Genomic DNA, 19437 nt, shown 5'->3' with positions numbered 1-19437 from the left:
GAGCGCGGCCAATGAGAGCCCCCCGCCCCCCCCCCCCCCCGCCACCCGGAAACCTGTTCACACAGTTGATAAAGACAAAATGGCCGACGCTCGTCCCGTGGACTGACTTACGAGTCCACGTGGTTCTCGAAAGACAGGATGATGGGGAAGGGCGAGGTCTTGAAGGCACACTCCGCTATGGCCTCGATCACCTCCTGAAAAACACAAACGGAGAAGAAGAAGAAGAAAGAGAAGAAGAAGAAGAAGAAGAAGAAGAAGAAGAAGAAGAAGAAGAAGAAGAAGAAGAAGAAGAGGGATCAGTCGTAATGAATCAACGAATGATGTTGAATAGACACAGAGAGGAAAATGCACTTCAATGTTTATTTCACACGTGTTCCAAAAAATTAAAAAAAGATAATAATTCAGTGTCTGTGGAAACTGGGGGGGCGAGTCGCGAAGTGTCACCGCTCCGACTCCGGCGAAGACGTCCCGGCGCATAGCCGCTGATCGTCTGAGTCAATCACACGTTAACAACGCGTTCGTTTTTTTTTCTTCCATTCGCTTCACAATCCTCCTCTGTGACTCTCCGTTTGTCACTTGCCCTCTCCGTCTGGAGCGCTCTCCTCCACCCTCTCCTCCACCCTCTCCATCCACCCTCTCCATCAACCCTCTCCTCCACCATCTCATCCACCCTCTCTCCCCATCTCATCCACCCTCCATCCACCCTCTCATCCACCATCTCATCCACCATCTCATCCACCATCTCATCCACCCTCTCATCCACCATCTCCATCCACCATCTCATCCACCATCTCCATCCACCAACTCCTCCACCATCTCATCCACCCTCTCATCCACCATCTCCTCCACCCTCTCCTCCACCATCTCCATCCACCCTCTCCTCCACCATCTCCATCCACCCTGTCATCCACCCTCTCCATCCACCCTCTCCTCCACCATCTCCATCCACCCTGTCATCCACCATCTCCATCCACCCTCTCCATCCACCCTCTCCATCCACCCTCTCCTCCACCATCTCATCCACCATCTCCTCCACCCTCTCCATCCACCCTCTCCTCCACCATCTCCTCCACCCTCTCCATCCACCCTCTCCTCCACCATCTCCTCCACCCTCTCCATCCACCCTCTCCATCCACCCTCTCCTCCACCATCTCCTCCACCCTCTCCATCCACCATCTCCTCCACCCTCTCATCCACCCTTTCTACTCCACCCTCTACTCCACTCTCCAGAACTCTGCTGCTTCTACATCTTCCTCCTCTCACACCTACTGCTGCCCTTAAGATTTTCACACCCTCCTCCTGCTATGAATGCATGTGCGTCCTCTCTTTGTCTCTTGTCTCATCTCCTGAGACTTTATACACACACACACACACACACACACACATTCAAGTGAGCTTTACTATTTGCCATCTGCTGAAAACATGACCCACTTTTTTTTTTGTTTAATCCCACTTCATATCCAGCTCTGTGTCTCCCCCCCGTACTCACTATCATCTTCAGTGTCTGACTCTGACTCTGTGTGCTTTTCTGTCTGTGTTCACATATTTAGGTTTTAATCCTAGTTATGGTGAGCGTTTATTCACGCAGTAAGAGTAAGAGTGTCAGAGCTGGATTAAGTTACAGGACATTTCCTACTTCCACTTCTTCACAATGAGGCTGTTCAACAAAAACACGGGGAAGCATTTTTTTTTTTATCATTTAGTGCTAAACGGCCCCCCAAAAAAATTCTGAATTCTTAATTTTTTGTGTCAGCTGAGATCGGCTCGAAACTGTCACGACCCTGGAAAGAAAAAGTGAGCCCCGCAGGCCAAAGTTGACCCCGCATTAAGGTTATGAATCACAACAAAAATCCATTTTTATGCTATTTTTAGGAGGTGAAAATGCCCTTTTGATTTGAGCTGAGAGAAAAAAAATGGCGGATGCAGAAACACACTGAGGAAATGCATTTTAATAAAGTCAACTTGGGATCTAAGAGCCAACACATTACACCCCCTTTTTAAGCGGTCACACGTCATATTATTATTATTTGGCACAGGAGCGATGAAGGAATGTGGGATGAAGAGCTGCAAGAGCTTTCACTCCGCTCTGCAGCGTGAAATCAGATCCCTGTTGCGATTATTAAAAGATGACTTTCTTTTAATAAAACAACGTGAGCTCGTCTGGCTGCCCAGTAAACGGAGATACTGTTGTTCTTCTGTGGTATTTATGACCGAAAGCAGCTTCTTGAAGGAGTGTTCGCTGCAGTATTAAACTGCCGTTACAATTTTAATACATAAAACTAATCATCTACAGTTCAAATATGCCGGCGAGAGACATACGCAACGAATATACTGGACCTTTTTCTGTGAAATTGCTTCTTTTTTTATTTATTTTTTTAGCTTGATGAAACATTTGCATTTAGCTTGCAATGGGGCAAATGTTTGAAGGTGCAGAAGTTCACATTATGAGGCTGCCAACACACTTGCACGTGACCTTAAAGCGTTCTCATCTTTTATATTTAAAAACTGGAAATCAAGATGCAAAAACTACACACATGCTAAAATACCTAAAACCACAAATGAGCTAAAGCACATGTTCTTTAATCGAGTATTAAACGCAGTAAGTGGATCACGTGTGCAACACGTGGGCCGCGCCATCCGTCCAGGAGGTCCGATTACCCAGAAGCCCCCTCTCTCCTCCGTCTGTAGCGAAAAAAGACATTAAAATGCACAAATCACTCCGCTGCTGCTGCTGCTGCTGCTCCCTCGTTTCGCGTTACCTTGAAAGAGATCTCCGTTGTCATGGTGAAGCCGTGAGTGATGACCGGCTCTTCCTCCGTGGTGCGACCCTTCCAGCAGTCCAGCTCAATGCAGCGGCACCCGGACAGGAGGACCTGCTTGTACATCTCCACCGACGAGTTCCCCGCCAGCTGGCCGGCTGCACGAGCACACGCACACACACACACACACACACACACACACACACACGGCACTTTCAGGTAAAGGTTCTATTGACACACACACACACACCTTTCAAGAGCTCATTAGTCGCATCACCCGCTAGCATGCAGTTATTTGAAGCAGGCACATCTCACCACCGCCCTGACACCGTTAGCGTAGCGATTATCTCTTCCCGTTAGCAGCGTGCTAATGTGTGTGTGTGTGTGTGTATGTGTGTGTCTTTTCTCTTCTGTTGACTGACAAACGCTTTCTTTACTAAATGGAGTCGTGTGAGTTGTCTCGAGTGGATATTTATTATAAAGTTGTACGCGGGCGCCGCAAAAAGGGGGGCAGGGATGCATTCCGCGGCGCCGTGCCCGACCCGCGTGTAATAACATTCGAAATGTCACTATCGAAATACATAATGGGGAAAAGCCGTGGTTTTTGCGAGGGGCCCCGTCGTTGTTTGTTTTTCTCATTTCTTCATTTTCGCAGGCCCTATTACAAACATTCTATTTTTATTATTTTTTCCTCCCTCTCGCTGTAGAAATTTGATCCACTCGAAAGATTCAATGCTCTCCAGTTCTCCCTTTTAGAATAGATTTGAATAGATGAATTATAATATCCATTGAGGAGTAAATGGCCCCCGCATAAAGCTCGCCGTTACTGTGACTACCGAGTCCTAAAGAAATATTTACCTCATGAATATTGAGTATCGTGGCATGACTTGATTGGGTAACCTCTGGGGAGGTAACACACCTGATATGCACGGGCGCGTTTGATTGACTGACCTGTGAAGTATGAAGTCTGCTTAAGCAGCCAAAATGATATTTCTAAATGAACGAGTGGGCCGTCCACGTGTAGAGGAATAAATGATGCACGAGCGTAATCAGTCAGCAGGAATGGAGTGTGTGTGTGTGTGTGTGTGTGTGTGTGCGTACCTGTGAGGTACGTGTTGTGTGAGGAGTTGATGAAATAGTTGGAGAGGGGGAGGGTCATGTCTTCGCTCTGGTCCAGCTTCTCGGGGGGCATGATGCTGTTCTCCTCCCCGTTGAGGTACCGGGCGAAGCCCTCCACCGAGATCTGACCTGCAGGGACAAAAACACAACGCAGCACGCGGGGGTCAGATTAAGTTAAAGGACGAGTCTAATGGATATTCTTTGTGCTTCTTATTGACAGTAAATCACAACGAAAAAAAGACCAAAAGTGACACTGATTTGCTCTTGTGACAAGTAGAGGACAAGTATTGGCCTCTGCAGGTTACTTTGAATGGATCCCACATACTCGAATACTCACTAGGTGAAAATAACCCCAAATAAATGCACTATTTTTTTTCTATTCTGAGTAACGTTCGCTAAAAACATTGCTTAAATTGGTTTAAAAAGAAAGGAAAAAGAATGCTCTGGAAGTCGTGTATTTATTGACACACTGACACATTCTTTTCATGGCATTTGTTTGCAGCAACAATCACATTGTGTATATATATATATATATATATATATATATATATATATCGCTTATCCTTTACACTTTATAACCGACATGCATGGCATGTGGTGTGCCATTATTTAAGGACGGAAAGGAGATTTTTCTTTATCTTCCCTTTTGCAATGTCTGAAATAAAAAAATTAACTACCACGGGTTACAGTGCACAGACTGCAGGTTTTATTCCAAATGAGCGGTCGGAAGACTGCAAGGTTACACTACAATAAGGTTCATAATCACTCATTAATATTGAGATTACATCAGCAGGTTTAATTTAGCCGGAAACCCTAATTCGCTGTTTGCCGAACGCCTTCGTGGTTAATCCTTAAAGCCCGGGCTTCAGCGTTTCAGTTCCTTACATTTTACTGTGGGAGTATACTTTCAGCTATTAGCCTCCATTAGAAAATATTGCATAACACAGCTCCTGTTTAGCTTTCCGCCCTTGGCGTTGCGTGTCAAGGTCGCTCGAGTCACGCCGTCATCACCGAGGTCACGTCTCCTCTCGACGTGCTCGAAGGAAAGCGACCAACGGCGAATAAATACGTAATGAGCAGCAGAAGAAGAGCTCCAGTCATCCAGAGACAAGACACAACATTTACACACACACACACACACACACACACACACACACACACACACACACACACACACACACCTACGTGGATTACATCTCAGGACAACATATAGCACGGGCTCAAAACCACATTCCTCCGCACACACTCGAAGGCGTGCTAAATATGCTAAGTGATGCGAGCCCGACGGGGTGCAGCAGGTCCCTCCGGACATTTTAATGCTAATTAATGCGGTGGCGCCCTCTGCAGAGACGCTGGACTAATTAACGCCGGCTGCCGACATGCGAGGCCGCCCGTCGCGCCGAGCGGGCTAAACGTCCCGCCGACTGCCGGGACCTGCCTTCGCCAAGCGGAGGCTTAACCTCTGTTACCGCTGGCGCTCACACCGGTTCCCCCGGTCCCAGAGACATGTGTGGGTCAATAAGGTGAAATAGGTGTTAACATGGCTGGGATTAGAGTGAGGACCTGCAGGTGAGGAGTGATCTCAAAGGAAGAGGGTGTGAAAAGTAACATTGTGTGTGGGGGGGGGGGCTTTACGGACAAAATAAGGACTCAGCTGAGATGAACTGGAATGTAAAAAGTATTTTAAATGTCTTATTTGCTTTTTTTAAATGCATTGACCTGCTGTCATGATCTTGGTTTAGTTTGTTTCCTGTTTCATTTTAAAGTTCCCTCTATTTTATCTTCCGGTTGATCTTAAAACAGGCATTCTCTGTCCTGACCACCAGGGGGCGACTCCTCTGGTTGTATAGAAGTCTCTGCTTCATGTGTTAAAGCTGCATTATCTCTCCTGACCACCAGGGGTTGACTCCTCTGGTTGTATAGAAGTCTATGCTTCATGTGTTAAAGCTGCATTCTCTCTCCTGACCACCAGGGGGCGACTCCTCTGGTTGTATAGAAGTCTATGTTTCATGTCTGTTAAAGCTGCATTCTCTCTCCTGACCACCAGGGGGCGACTCCTCTGGTTGTATAGAAGTCTATGTTTCATGTGTTAAAGCTGCATTCTCTCTCCTGACCACCAGGGGGCGACTCCTCTGGTTGTATAGAAGTCTATGCTTCATGTGTTAAAGCTGCATTCTCTCTACTGACCACCAGGGGTTGATTCCTCTGGTTGTATAGAAGTCTATGCTTCATGGTGTTAAAGCTGCATATCTCTCCTGACCACCAGGGGTTGACTCCTCTGGTTGTATAGAAGTCTATGCTTCATGTGTTTAAAGCTGCATTCTCTCTCCTGACCACCAGGGGGCGACTCCTCTGGTTGTATAGAAGTCTCTGCTTCATGTGTTAAAGCCTGCATTATCTCTCCTGACCACCAGGGGTTGACTCCTCTGGTTGTATAGAAGTCTATGCTTCATGTGTTTAAAGCTGCATTCTCTCTCCTGACCACCAGGGGGCGACTCCTCTGGTTGTATAGAAGTCTATGTTTCATGTGTTAAAGCTGCATTCTCTCTCCTGACCACCAGGGCGCGACTCCTCTGGTTGTATAGAAGTCTATGCTTCATGTGTTAAAGCTGCATTCTCTCTACTGACCACCAGGGGGAGACTCCTCTGGTTGTATAGAAGTCTATGCTTCATGTGTTAAAGCTGCATTCTCTCTACTGACCACCAGGGGTTGACTCCTCTGGTTGTATAGAAGTATATGCTTCATGTGTTAAAGCTGCATTCTCTCTACTGACCACCAGGGGGCGACTCCTCTGGTTGTATAGAAGTCTATGCTTCATGTGTTAAAGCTGCATTCTCTCTCCTGACCACCAGGGGGTGTCTCCTCTGGTTGTATAGAAGTATATGCTTCATGTGTTAAAGCTGCATTCTCTCTACTGACCACCAGGGGGCGACTCCTCTGGTTGTATAGAAGTCTATGCTTCATGTGTTAAAGCTGCATTCTCTCTCCTGACCACCAGGGGGCGACTCCTCTGGTTGTATAGAAGTCTATATAAATGACTCTACTTCTCTTGATGTATTCCCTCAGTAAACATTGTAAACATGAGTTTATGGTCTCAATCTCTAGTTTCAAGTCTTCTTCAATACAGCGTGATGTTCAATTAGTAAATTATGGTCATTTAGAGTCAAACAGACCATAAAGCAGGGTATGCTTTAGGGCGTGGCTGACTGTGATTGACAGCTGAGTGACGTCACGATGACGCCGTCCACTTCTTCTGTCCCAGCGGTTCTTCTAGTCTTACGTTCCTGTGTCTTGGTCATGTATTTTGACTCCTGTAGCTCACATTAATATTGCTCCAATTTTTGTCTTCATCAGTGTTACAGGAGCCCTTTTTTGGCACATGACTAATTACACACGTCGCCATCGCAGAATGAAGCGCGTGGGAACGGATAAAGAGCACCTAAGCTAGACCAGCTAGGACCAAAGGCCACCCCACTACCCAGCCTGCTCCTGAATGCATATGTTACTAATCTTGAAACCTCGATACGAGATCGGTTTGCCACTTCCGTGCACTAAAAGCACGTCCGACAGTTTGATAGTTGGTTGGTTTGCCCATGAGCGGTCGTTTGCTGCTGTATTGATGCTCCCAATCCCGTATATATTGCACGTTTCGATGCCAACCTGTCACAAACTGACATATTCTGACAAAGAGCCTCCTCTCTACAAAGATGAATATTGTGATAATCCCCCCCCCCCCACACACACACACACACACACTTTGAGCGACTCGTTTCACTGAGCATTTTCATCTCAAACAATGAAGGAACGTTCGAGCGAGCAGAGACTAAAGCAGCGAAAGACAATGACGGAAGAGATGAATGGAGGGTTTAATATTCACAAAAATCAAAGCTGGAAAGGGGATAATGGAAAAGTGCGACAAAGAGAGCGAGCGAAGAAAAACAAAGAGGTTGTTCTTTTTAATCTTCTTCTTCTTCTTCCATTTCCTCGTCCTATTTTAAAGGGGGAGACGTGAGGTGTTCAGAAGGCCCGAGGATGCATTTCTATGAGGCCGAGTTGTCCTCGTTTTTTTTTTTTTTTTTTGTGGTGCAAAAAAAAAAAAAGGACATCGTGTGGAGCTCTGGACCCCCTCTGCCGAGCAGATGGCGACACTTCCTCCGGGCTAGATAAATACTTCACACGGGGAAATCTATCACCGGGACAGAGGAGGGCGCGGGGGGGGGGGGGGGGGAGGAGATGGTGGATGGATAGGGTGGATGGATAGGGTGGAGGAGAGGGTGGAGGAGAAGGTGGAGGAAAGGGTGGAGGAGATGGTGGAGGAGAGGGTGGATGGAGAGGGTGGAGGAGAGGGTGGATGGAGATGGTGGAGGAGATGGTGGAGGAGATGGTGGATGGAGAGGGTGGAGGAGAGGGTGGATGGAGATGGTGGAGGAGATGGTGGAGGAGAGGGTGGATGGAGAGGGTGGAGGAGAGGGTGGATGGAGATGGTGGATGGATAGGGTGGATGGATAGGGTGGATGGAGATGGTGGAGGAGATGGTGGATGGAGAGGGTGGAGGAGATGGTGGAGGAGAGGGTGGAGGAGAGGGTGGATGGAGAGGGTGGAGGAGAAGGTGGAGGAGAGGGTGGAGGAGATGGTGGAGGAGAGGGTGGATGGAGAGGGTGGAGGAGATGGTGGAGGAGAGGGTGGATGGAGAGGGTGGAGGAGAGGGTGGATGGAGATGGTGGATGGAGAGGGTGGATGGAGAGGGTGGAGGAGATGGTGGAGGAGAGGGTGGATGGAGAGGGTGGAGGAGAGGGTGGATGGAGAGGGTGGAGGAGAGGGTGGAGGAGAAGGTGGAGGAGAGGGTGGATGAAGAGGGTGGATGGAGATGGTGGAGGAGATGGTGGATGGAGAGGGTGGATGAGAGGGTGGAGGAGAGGGTGGAGGAGAGGGTGGAGGAGATGGTGGAGGAGATGGTGGATGGAGAGGGTGGATGGAGAGGGTGGAGGAGATGGTGGAGGAGAGGGTGGATGGAGAGGGTGGAGGAGATGGTGGATGGATAGGGTGGATGGATAGGGTGGATGGAGATGGTGGAGGAGATGGTGGATGGAGAGGGTGGATGGAGAAGGTGGAGGAGATGGTGGAGGAGAGGGTGGAGGAGAGGGTGGATGGAGAGGGTGGAGGAGAAGGTGGAGGAGAGGGTGGAGGAGATGGTGGAGGAGAGGGTGGATGGAGAGGGTGGAGGAGAGGGTGGATGGAGATGGTGGAGGAGATGGTGGATGGAGAGGGTGGATGGAGAGGGTGGAGGAGATGGTGGAGGAGAGGGTGGATGGAGAGGGTGGAGGAGAAGGTCGAGGAGAGGGTGGAGGAGAAGGTGGAGATGGTGGAGGAGATGGTGGAGGAGAGGGTGGAGGAGAGGGTGGATGGAGATGGTGGAGGAGATGGTGGATGGATAGGGTGGATGGATAGGGTGGATGGAGATGGTGGAGGAGATGGTGGATGGAGAGGGTGGAGGAGATGGTGGAGGAGAGGGTGGAGGAGAGGGTGGATGGAGAGGGTGGAGGAGAAGGTGGAGGAGAGGGTGGAGGAGAGGGTGGATGGAGAGGGTGGAGGAGATGGTGGAGGAGAGGGTGGATGGAGAGGGTGGAGGAGAGGGTGGATGGAGATGGTGGAGGAGATGGTGGATGGAGAGGGTGGATGGAGAGGGTGGAGGAGATGGTGGAGGAGAGGGTGGATGGAGAGGGTGGAGGAGAGGGTGGATGGAGAGGGTGGAGGAGAGGGTGGAGGAGAAGGTGGAGGAGAGGGTGGATGAAGAGGGTGGATGGAGATGGTGGAGGAGATGGTGGATGGAGAGGGTGGATGAGAGGGTGGAGGAGAGGGTGGAGGAGATGGTGGATGGAGAGGGTGGATGGAGAGGGTGGAGGAGATGGTGGAGGAGAGGGTGGATGGAGAGGGTGGAGGAGATGGTGGATGGATAGGGTGGATGGATAGGGTGGATGGAGATGGTGGAGGAGATGGTGGATGGAGAGGGTGGATGGAGAGGGTGGAGGAGATGGTGGAGGAGAGGGTGGAGGAGAGGGTGGATGGAGAGGGTGGAGGAGAAGGTGGAGGAGAGGGTGGAGGAGATGGTGGAGGAGAGGGTGGATGGAGAGGGTGGAGGAGAGGGTGGATGGAGATGGTGGAGGAGATGGTGGATGGAGAGGGTGGATGGAGAGGGTGGAGGAGATGGTGGAGGAGAGGGTGGATGGAGAGGGTGGAGGAGAAGGTCGAGGAGAGGGTGGAGGAGAAGGTGGAGGAGAGGGTGGATGAAGAGGGTGGATGGAGATGGTGGAGGAGATGGTGGATGGAGAGGGTGGATGAGAGGGTGGAGGAGAGGGTGGAGGAGAGGGTGGATGAAGAGGGTGGAGGAGAGGGTGGATGGAGATGGTGGAGGAGATGGTGGATGAGATGGTGGAGGAGAGGGTGGATGGAGAGGGTGGAGGAGAGGGTGGAGGAGAGGGTGGATGAAGAGGGTGGAGGAGAGGGTGGATGGAGAGGGTGGAGGAGAGGGTGGATGGAGAGGGTGGAGGAGAGGGTGGATGAAGAGGGTGGATGAAGAGGGTGGAGGAGAGGGTGGATGGAGATGGTGGAGGAGATGGTGGATGGAGAGGGTGGATGGAGAGGGTGGATGGAGATGGTGGAGGAGAGGGTGGAGGAGAGGGTGGAGGAGAGGGTGGATGGAGATGGTGGAGGAGAGGGTGGAGGAGAGGGTGGAGGAGAGGGTGGATGGAGATGGTGGATGAAGAGGGTGGATGAAGAGGGTGGAGGAGAGGGTGGATGAAGAGGGTGGAGGAGGGGGACACGGCGGACCCAAAAGCATCACACGAGCACGGCGCCGCGATCAGAGTCAAACGGGGAGAATATTTCTTGTGTCGTTCAACGACAATTTATTTGATCTTAATTTAGGCACCCGCTTTTTAAAAAAAATACAGAATAACAAATATATATATATATATATATAATATATATATATATAATAAAAGGTAGTATTAAAGCGCTCATGCTCATGATGGAGTCGGTTCAGGTCAATTGAGTTTCCGTGTAATCAGTAATAAAATGTGCATAATAACGATCCGCTGAACGGGTCTCTTCCAGCGCCAACGATTAGCACTTTTTTAATTCGAAAGCAGAAACTCTGTCTAATAACAGCCTCTAGATTAGTTGTTTTGCTCTCAGAAATGTTTTCTAACTATCTATTGACTTCGGATCTGCAGCAGAGTGACAAAGGTTTTTTTTTTTCCAGGGTAAATAATCCGATGATTGTAGAGATCGAGCAGTGAAACACACATAAAGGAACATTTCATAAATCAAGTGGCACAATGTGATACACTCTCATGTGGTATTGATCGACTGGACCCATATATCATGTAATCAATGAGTCCTTATAAACTAATCACATTGCATCTCAGTTTGTCACTTGCTCTTTTCTTTAAGTTCTCTCTCTCTCTCTCTCTCTCTCTCTCATGTGATACTAGTTGTGCATGTTTTGTTCTTACCTTTATAATGTCATCTATCTGCCTTGTTTATCTTGTTATTGCTTTTATTGCTTCTGTTTTCACCATGTACAGTTCCTTTGATCAAATCAAATGCATTATTATTATTATTAATATTCTTATTTTATTATTTTCACACTCTCTCTCTTTCCACTCAAGGATTCCACAATACAATCCTATTCTTGTAGCTAAAATGGCAGAGCTTGACCGTGTAATAATAATAATAATTACAAATGCACACACAAGATTCGCTTTATTTGCGCCTTAGAGGGGGCGTGGCTTATTTCCGTGGCTTTACTCCGTGGAAACAGTTATAACTTCCGTCATCCACTATTTCTGCTTTCTACTTGTTGTGGACATCCCATAAACGTCGGAACATCTAACGCGAAGGGCGTCAAATAAAGCGACTGACGCTCATGTGATTGGCTGAAAATGAGGGCGACATCTGATTGGCTACAGCTAGGTCTATGTTGATCTAGCCACGGCAGGGGAGTCTCAAAAATCCACACACACACGTGTGAAGAATCCACAAACAAATGCAGTGCGATTGACAAATAAATAAACACAGACACGTCGTTCTGCGTGCATTTGCAAATCAAACATATTTGTAAATCCTTCTGTGCGCATTTGTAAACCTTGTGTTTGCATTTGTAAATCTCTCTGTGTGCATTTGCAATTATTGAGACTGATCTGACCCCATAGTGTTTGAAGTGGGTTAAACATGTTGGTGTGTGTGTGTGTGTGTGTGTGTGTGCATGCGTGTGTGTGTGTGTGTATTATTTACAGACTGCTAACATTCCTCTCCTCGGCGCCCCGCTACGTCCCCTCACTGTCTGAGGGGGCTGCTTGGACACCTGGCAGCAGCGTCGCTATGGCAACACCCCTTTGCTTTCCGAAAATGTTTCATCTACTGGACACCTTTAAATGTGTGTGCGTTTATGCTCATGTGAGCATCATTTGTTGTTGTTGTTGTTGTTGTTGTTGGGTGGCCTGACCCTCTCTGCGCCAGCGACGCGTCGGGCTCTATTTGTCCACCAGCACCTGGACCGTTCTGGCTTCAGAGGAGGGTAGAGGATCTCGTTGAGACGGGGGTCCCTCTGTTTGTTGTTGAGTGAACTCCGTCATCTGGCTCCACGCTGAGGGACGGGCGGCTCTTCGCCCCGCTGCTCGGAGAGGAGAGGACCAGGTCCACGAGGGGGAAAAGGGCGGAGCCAAAAACACAGAATTAAAAAAATAGAAATGCGCAGGAACATGTAACGAGGAAGGAGACTCTGATGGAGACATTAAAGCAGCGAAGAGTTTCTGGAGAGCAACAGAAGGAGCGGAGGATTAAATCTCGTGTCGGGTAAATTATGAGATTTGATTAAAACGCCTTTCATATCTAAACCCGTTCCACGAAATCGTTCTCTCCGTATCCTCCTGGCTCTCGTGCCATCTTCACTTAGCTGGGGGGGGTTACCGACTGGGGGGCCATTACAACGCGGCCCTCTGCTAATGAACTGCTCACGGTTAAAACAAACAGGTCGCCCTTTTAAAGGATGGCAGCCATTGTCTAAAATAATAAATGAATCACTCTCACATTGTTTTTCGATTTTTCCAAACCAAAGAATTAATGAATTCTTTTGAGGTTTAAAAAGATTACATCCGAATAGACAATTTATTTATTTTTTTTTAAATGTTAAACTTCTTTTTTCCCCCCTTATATTACACAAAGAAACACACATCTGAGCCCCCCCCCACACACACACACACACACCGACATGCTTTTCAAAAAGGCAAACACAACGAAGGGGAAACGCGGTTCTCTTACACGTCAGAGAAGATGTGGTCCAGCTCGGATCGGGGGCAGATGTTGCCCAGGAACATGCTGTAGACCTCTGGAGTGAAGTCCTCCTGGGGGATGGAGTCGTTCTGCAGCAGACAACAGCAACATGGTCACGCACACCCGTACACGGTCTACGCATACACACACACACACACACACACACACACACATACCGGACTTACAAAGAAGTTAAACCATCACATGTTGTCTCTTTTACTTTTTTTGGGGCTTGAGTTTAAGGATGATGGATCTTTTCTACGTGCAAGTCGTTCATCCCTATGGGACTGCTCGATAGCTGACCATAGAAAACCTCAAGTCTCACTCTGGAAGCCATTAAAAAAAGCATATAAACTTCAAAATGTAAATAATTAACTGGAGACAGACCAAAAAAAAAACTGTGCCGAGGCTCCCGATAGAGACATCAGAGCCCAAACAGGTCTGTTCAGCAGCAGGCGACGGCATTGTGCCAGCAAGAAGCAGAGCAGAACCGAAAAACTGGGAGGGGTGAGGAAGGATGCACAGAGAGAGAGAGAGAGAGAAAGAGAGAGAGAGCGAGAGAGAGAAGGGGGGGAGGGGAGGAGAGGAGTTGGAGGTCAAGCCCTGCCAAAACTCAACGAGTCATTCTGAAGGCCTCAGTGCAAGCTCCCTTGTGTATTGCCTTTTTTTGCCTGTGAGTGAGTGTGTGTGTGTGTGTGTGCGTGTGAGTGTGTGTGTGAGTGTGTGTCTGAGGGATTAACAGCACCACCGTTTAGCTGTAATTAACTTGCGCATTGGAACAACAGCAAATCCCACCAGACCGTCATACGGCAACACGTTCGTACCTCCTGCTCTCTCTCCCTGTTCTAATTAGTGCACCTCTAGCTTGTTCTCCGTGTGTGTGTGTGTGTGTGTGTGTGTTCCTTCTGTTTGTATTCTGCAGCCATTGTTGCAGCTGCTCTCCTGTGCGTGCGTATGTTTCAGCGTCCGTCCCCCCCCCCCCCCCCCATGTGATATCAGTGAGAAGTGATAAAAAACTGCTTTTATAGTCTCTATTGCTCCCACCGGGTCTATTTGTTCCATTACGGCCGAGGCTAAATCCGTTTGTGTGCGGGAAGTCGTGCGGACATCCAGAGAACGAGAGACTGCGAACAAACGAGCGGAGCGTCAGTCGGCTAAAGAACGAGCCTGATGGTTGGGTGGAGAGGATGAAAGAGCTCGGAGGCGGAGATAAGACACCAGGGGGAGGCGGTTCAGAGAGGAGAGAGAGAGAGAGGATGTTCAGTGTGTTTGGCGTCTTACTCTGACAGAAGGAAGGTTACAGTTTTCCAGCGCCGTCTCCACTCGCTTCCTGTCTGCTGAGAACATCCGGAAGATACTGAAAAACAGGCAGAAGATGCCACACGGTCATACTGGAGAATTCATCGCGAGATTATTAAGGACATCCTTGTGAGAAAAGACAATAATTAGGAGACAATACAGCCGCAAGCTGGCAGGGGGAGAAGAAAAAAAAAAGACAAATATGAGACAAAGAAAATGTCCAGATTAAAAAATGAAACGGGGATGCGGAGAAAAAACAAACAAATTCAGTCTAATATAACAGCCCTGCAAAAAAAAAAAAAAAAAAATGCTTTATTCGTGAATGTATTTTTTTTGTATTTCATGATACCAGGAGGTGTTTCTATCATATTTACACGTGCGCTGTCAACAGTACAGTTGGTCCAACGAGAGGAACGCACCAGACGGCCACACCATAATAATACGCCATAACCTTTTTTTTATTTTTTTTTTTATACAAAAGACGATATCGGCCTGCAGACGTATTTTGCAAAAGATGAGCGCGTGAATGTACATTGTTGTCATTGCTCCTCCTCCTCCTCCTCCTCCTCGCCATCCCCCCACGCGTCACTGCCATTAAAAAAATGGCCGTCGCAGTCGCCGCTGTCACACTTCTCGTCTCTCCGGTTGCAAAAAAAAAACACGCTTCCGTCCGGTGTAAATAAACACAGACGCGCGAGCACGAGTGATTTGCAGGTCACTTCGGCTGTGTATTTTTTTTCCAGATATCCCACTCTATTTTTCTTCTTCTATTTATCTTTTGGAGGTGCACCTCGTCCATCACTTTGACTTTAGAGAGTCTCCTGCACACAGACAATAACTGAGATTTACTGCACCGCTGGCCCGCTTGGCTCTGTTTCTAATTACACGCAGAGGTATTCCTGGTGAGCGTGCACTGTACCGGGGGGAGGGGGGGGGGGGAGTCAAGCTGACATTAGTCAAGCCGACATGTCCTCTCAGCCGGGGAGTTTAATTCCCTAAACGGCAACAGCGAGTGTGTCTCTCCGCCTGCCCCCGTGTTGACGCCCCACTCGTTCTCCTCTTCTGAGCGAAGGTTATCGTAGAAGTTCCCCGTCGCTCCGGCTGCCTGGAGGAAAAAAAAAGCTCAACTCGACTAACGGAGACGGAGAGAGTTTTATTCAACGTGTGTGCCCGGACGAAGTGAAAATTCATGAAAAGGAAATTATCACACACACCGAGGGCATCACACTCACACACACACACACACACACACACACACACGCACACACGCACACACACCACACACACACACACACACACGCACGCACACACACACACACACACTCTGAAGAGTGATGGGAGAAAAAAAAAAGAAAAGGGGAGCGTTGTTACGCATTCTAATAAACGCACACGTTATACAGGGAGAAAATGTGTGTCTGCTGGAGCGTGAACATGATCGTATTAACGAGAGGAGGCAGAGGAAGCTGTACGCATTGATCAAAAGAGGGGTGGGGGGAGGTGAGTCAGAGAGGACTTACTTCTTGACGGGGATTCGGCCCTCAGGGTTGAGCTGCAGCTTCAGCCGAGTGTATCTGCATTTGGACGGGAGCACAAACAAAAACACACATGAAATCAACAATTTGTTTCCGCGTGAGTAATGCACTTTGACTTTCTCTGTGCGCATGGTGTGTGTGCGTGCGTGCTGCGTGTGTGTGTGTGTGTGTGTCTTTGTGCCAATTCACAGTGATCGGGTTCGATCGGCTAATCCCCGGAAGTCGTCTGGCATTGGCGGCACACAGCCATGCAGCAGCAGCAGCACACGGGCTATAAATAGCCTCGCTGCAACAGGAGCCGTCACTACAGGCCGGGCTTTAAGTGGCTTCTGGCTAATAATTAATATCCATTACAGTGTCCACTTCATAGGGCAGGCTAGGGTGCCACGGGCAAAGTCACCGATGACTGTAATGGTTATAGTGTGGGGGGGGGGTGATGAGGAGAAATGTTGGCAGAGAAAAGGCCCAGTCGACATAGGGTTGCTATCCGAAGAAAGGAAAAGAAGGAGGGAGCAGCGTGTTTCTCATCTACCTTACAACTTCCTGTATTATTCATCGGGACGGGAACACAGATCCCGTGTCTCTGTGTTTCTCACTTTCCCTCTCCTCTCCCTTTTTCTTTTCAATCCACCTGCAGTTACACAAAAGACCTGTTTCTGCAAGAACTTAAAAACCACAAAGCAAAGACCGGTCATCCCGTCGTGAAGCGTGAAGCTTGAAGCGTCAAGCGTCAAGCGTCAAGCGTAAAGCGTAAAGCATAAAGCGTAAAGCGTAAAGCGTAAAGTGTAAGTGTAAAGCGTAAAACGTAAAGTGTAAAGTATAAAACGTAAAGCGTAAAGCTTGAAATGTAAAGCGTGAAATGTAAAGCGTAAAGCGTAAAGCATAAAACGTAAAGTGTAAAGCGTAAAGCGTAAAGCGTAAAGCGTAAAGCGTAAAGCGTAAAGCGTAAAGCGTAAAGCATCAACGCTAAGGCTACGGGAGCGATCTCAAGAGAACATCTTGCAGCGAGCAGACACAGTTCTACTTCCTGTTGCTGGGAACATTGCCCCCCTCCCTCCTCAACATCAGTCGTGTTATGACAAAAGAATTGCCTTCTTGGTAAGCGGGCGGTGCACACCGACCGCTCGCTGCTGAGAGCAACCGGCGTGAGTGTGAAAAAAAAAAAAAAAAACTGCCCCTTTCAATTGTATTCTTCTCTCTTGTTGACTTTGTGGTCGATGGCAAACTTTTATTGTCTCATAAGTCAATTAGACTCCCGAGGCGTGAGAGTTAATGGCTTCTGTTTGCTGATAAACATCCAGACAGCCGGGAGTTGTCGCCGACTCACGGCGCCACGGCGTATCCTCTCAATGCGGCGCGGCGGATTCATCTCTTTTTTAAAAGGTTCGCTCAGTCACCGCGCGCTGTGAGCCATAGGTCAGTGTGTGTGTGTGTGTGTGAGTGAGTGTGTGATCAATGCAAACGCGGAGCTGTTGGCCGCTGGACTCAGTTATCGCACTGGATCAGAGGTGGCGTGAGGGCCGATTGATGATAACGGCCTCGCTGGACAACGGTTGATGAGGGCTCGGGGTGATTTATGACAAGAGTCCGCAGCCAAAAAGAGGCGGAGCCTCCTCTTTGACTTTTCAGCGACTCGGCCTCTTCGAGGATCTGTCATTATGTCATCGATGCAGCAGGAATATATCTATATAGATATATATAGATATATATCTATATAGATATATATAGGCATGTATACATATTTCTCAGCTGTTTTATTTATCCTCCCTCCTCCTTCCCGTCTGTTTTTCTCTCCCCCATCAATGGGAAGTAAAATGACCTTTATAAACTCAAACCCTCAGGCTGCCTTGTGGGAGCTGTGAAAAGCAACCTCCTGTTTGTGCATGTGTGTGTGTGTGTGTGTGTGTGCAGTGTAGTGCAGCCCACTTCGCTGTGTGCATGAAGCTGGCTGTGTGTGTGTGTGTGTGTGTGCTGCAGGGTTTGTGATGTTTCATTGCATGCTCTGCACAGTTATGTGCGTGTTAACACGCTTTGTGTTGCATGTCCCTTTTACCCACGATGCCTCATTTGCGTTCCCCAATGCGGCTTCGGTTTATGGAAAATACAGTACGCACCTGATCTGACCCTCGGGATGGCTGACATTTCTATTTCATATTTTCTTTCTAGCAGACCTCATTTTCCTCCTCATTTTGGGCGGATTTCCATGTGTTTTTTTTTCACGTGTGAGTGCGGATGACGTACGCTTTCTGCAGGCAGTCCTCTCTGGACATGTTCTGGACCAAGAGGTTGGAGGCCAGGTTGAACAGCTCCTCCGCCCACTCCTGCAGGAGAAGAAGTACAACGTGCTGAAGTTATAAACCATGTAGAAATATTATGTGCCTCCATCAAAAAGCCTCCGAGCTCAACGGAGAATGAATGCTTGTTTTATTCTTGTGAGTTGTTTTGCAGCATATTCACCTTCGCCGTCTCCTCCTGGAAGGCCATGAAGTTCAGGTAGGTGATGTTGACCATGTCGAGGCCGCTCACCACCGTCAGCATCCTGTTCTCCATCTTCCCCGGCAGCGTGCTGACGTCCAGCAGCTCGCGCAGCTTGGCCTCCTGAGCGACGACGGGACGGAAAGGTTCATTTTTTATATCGAAATCAGTTCTATTAATGTGACGACAGCTCCTAAAAAAAAAACCTGTGTCCGCACAAACACAAAAATGAGCAAATGTCTGGCTTTGCCTCGAGGGAAGCGAGGGACGAGGAAGGAGACGCCCTCCGAATGCACCGAACTGCAGCCACACCTGCTCGCACCTCATCCTGCCAGCTGACTCATGTGATTAATGAGAGGTCAGCTTGTCTGAGGCCGGAGGTGTGAGGAGCCAGAGGGAGACGCCACATGCGGTCCAAACCAGGCGGGTTCAGCGGCGCTGTGATCGGAGACTAGTTAAAGGAGGCCGGAGGTTTGAACTGATGCTGAAGGAATGACACTGGTGAGCTTTCTGGAAGATGATAAGAAGATGTGTCGACTTTCAGTGTCTGTTTAAGTATCTGCAGGGGGTTTACGGGGTTATTTAGTATAGAGGACTTCAATACAACTCCTCTCCAAAGCCTGAGAGCGTAGTTGTTTTCAGTTTGGAACCCCCCCCCCCCCCCAATATGATCAAATGTTCACGGTTTGACCACCGGGAAGAGTTTAAATCTGTGGATTTAACTTATAGGAGATCCCCCATGCTGGAGGACGCCGCGTTTAACAAAAATTGGCGCTCGTAAATATAATTCATCGAGGGCAATTTTCATAATTAATTTAATGGAAACTTTAATTCCAGCTTCAATGAATCTGTTGACGAAACAGACGGTGGCAGAAAAAAAAAAGGTAAAACTGAAAAAAAAATAAAAATGTTTTTCTCA

At 48.5% G+C, this 19437-nt stretch overlaps 2 protein-coding genes across 2 annotated transcripts in view; both read right to left on the bottom strand.

The window, feature by feature from the left end:
- The window catches only part of LOC117727721 (1-phosphatidylinositol 4,5-bisphosphate phosphodiesterase beta-1-like), a 38717-nt gene extending 31539 nt beyond the window's left edge, over positions 1-7178 (bottom strand). Inside the window, exons 1-4 of the mRNA XM_034528149.1 lie at positions 7160-7178; positions 3861-4007; positions 2760-2917; positions 112-194 (exon numbers count right to left, since the gene is read on the bottom strand). Of these exons, the coding sequence (XP_034384040.1) occupies positions 112-194; positions 2760-2917; positions 3861-4007; positions 7160-7178 (407 nt within the window). The remainder of the gene's footprint in view (positions 1-111; positions 195-2759; positions 2918-3860; positions 4008-7159) is intronic.
- Positions 3901-18845, bottom strand: LOC117727720 (1-phosphatidylinositol 4,5-bisphosphate phosphodiesterase beta-1-like). Its single transcript, XM_034528148.1, has 8 exons — positions 18831-18845; positions 18501-18641; positions 18285-18364; positions 16029-16082; positions 14494-14569; positions 13201-13301; positions 12386-12553; positions 3901-4006 (listed from the first exon to the last, which is right to left on the bottom strand). The coding sequence occupies exons 1-7, from the start codon at positions 18843-18845 to the stop codon at positions 12448-12450; spliced, it is 573 nt and encodes a 190-aa protein (XP_034384039.1). The 3' UTR covers positions 3901-4006; positions 12386-12447.
- Between the last annotated feature and the right edge of the window lie 592 nt (positions 18846-19437).

Source organism: Cyclopterus lumpus, chromosome 24, assembly GCF_009769545.1.
Source record: "Cyclopterus lumpus isolate fCycLum1 chromosome 24, fCycLum1.pri, whole genome shotgun sequence".
Taxonomy (NCBI): Eukaryota; Metazoa; Chordata; class Actinopteri; order Perciformes; family Cyclopteridae; genus Cyclopterus; species Cyclopterus lumpus.
This window is presented reverse-complemented; position numbering and strand designations above follow the sequence as displayed.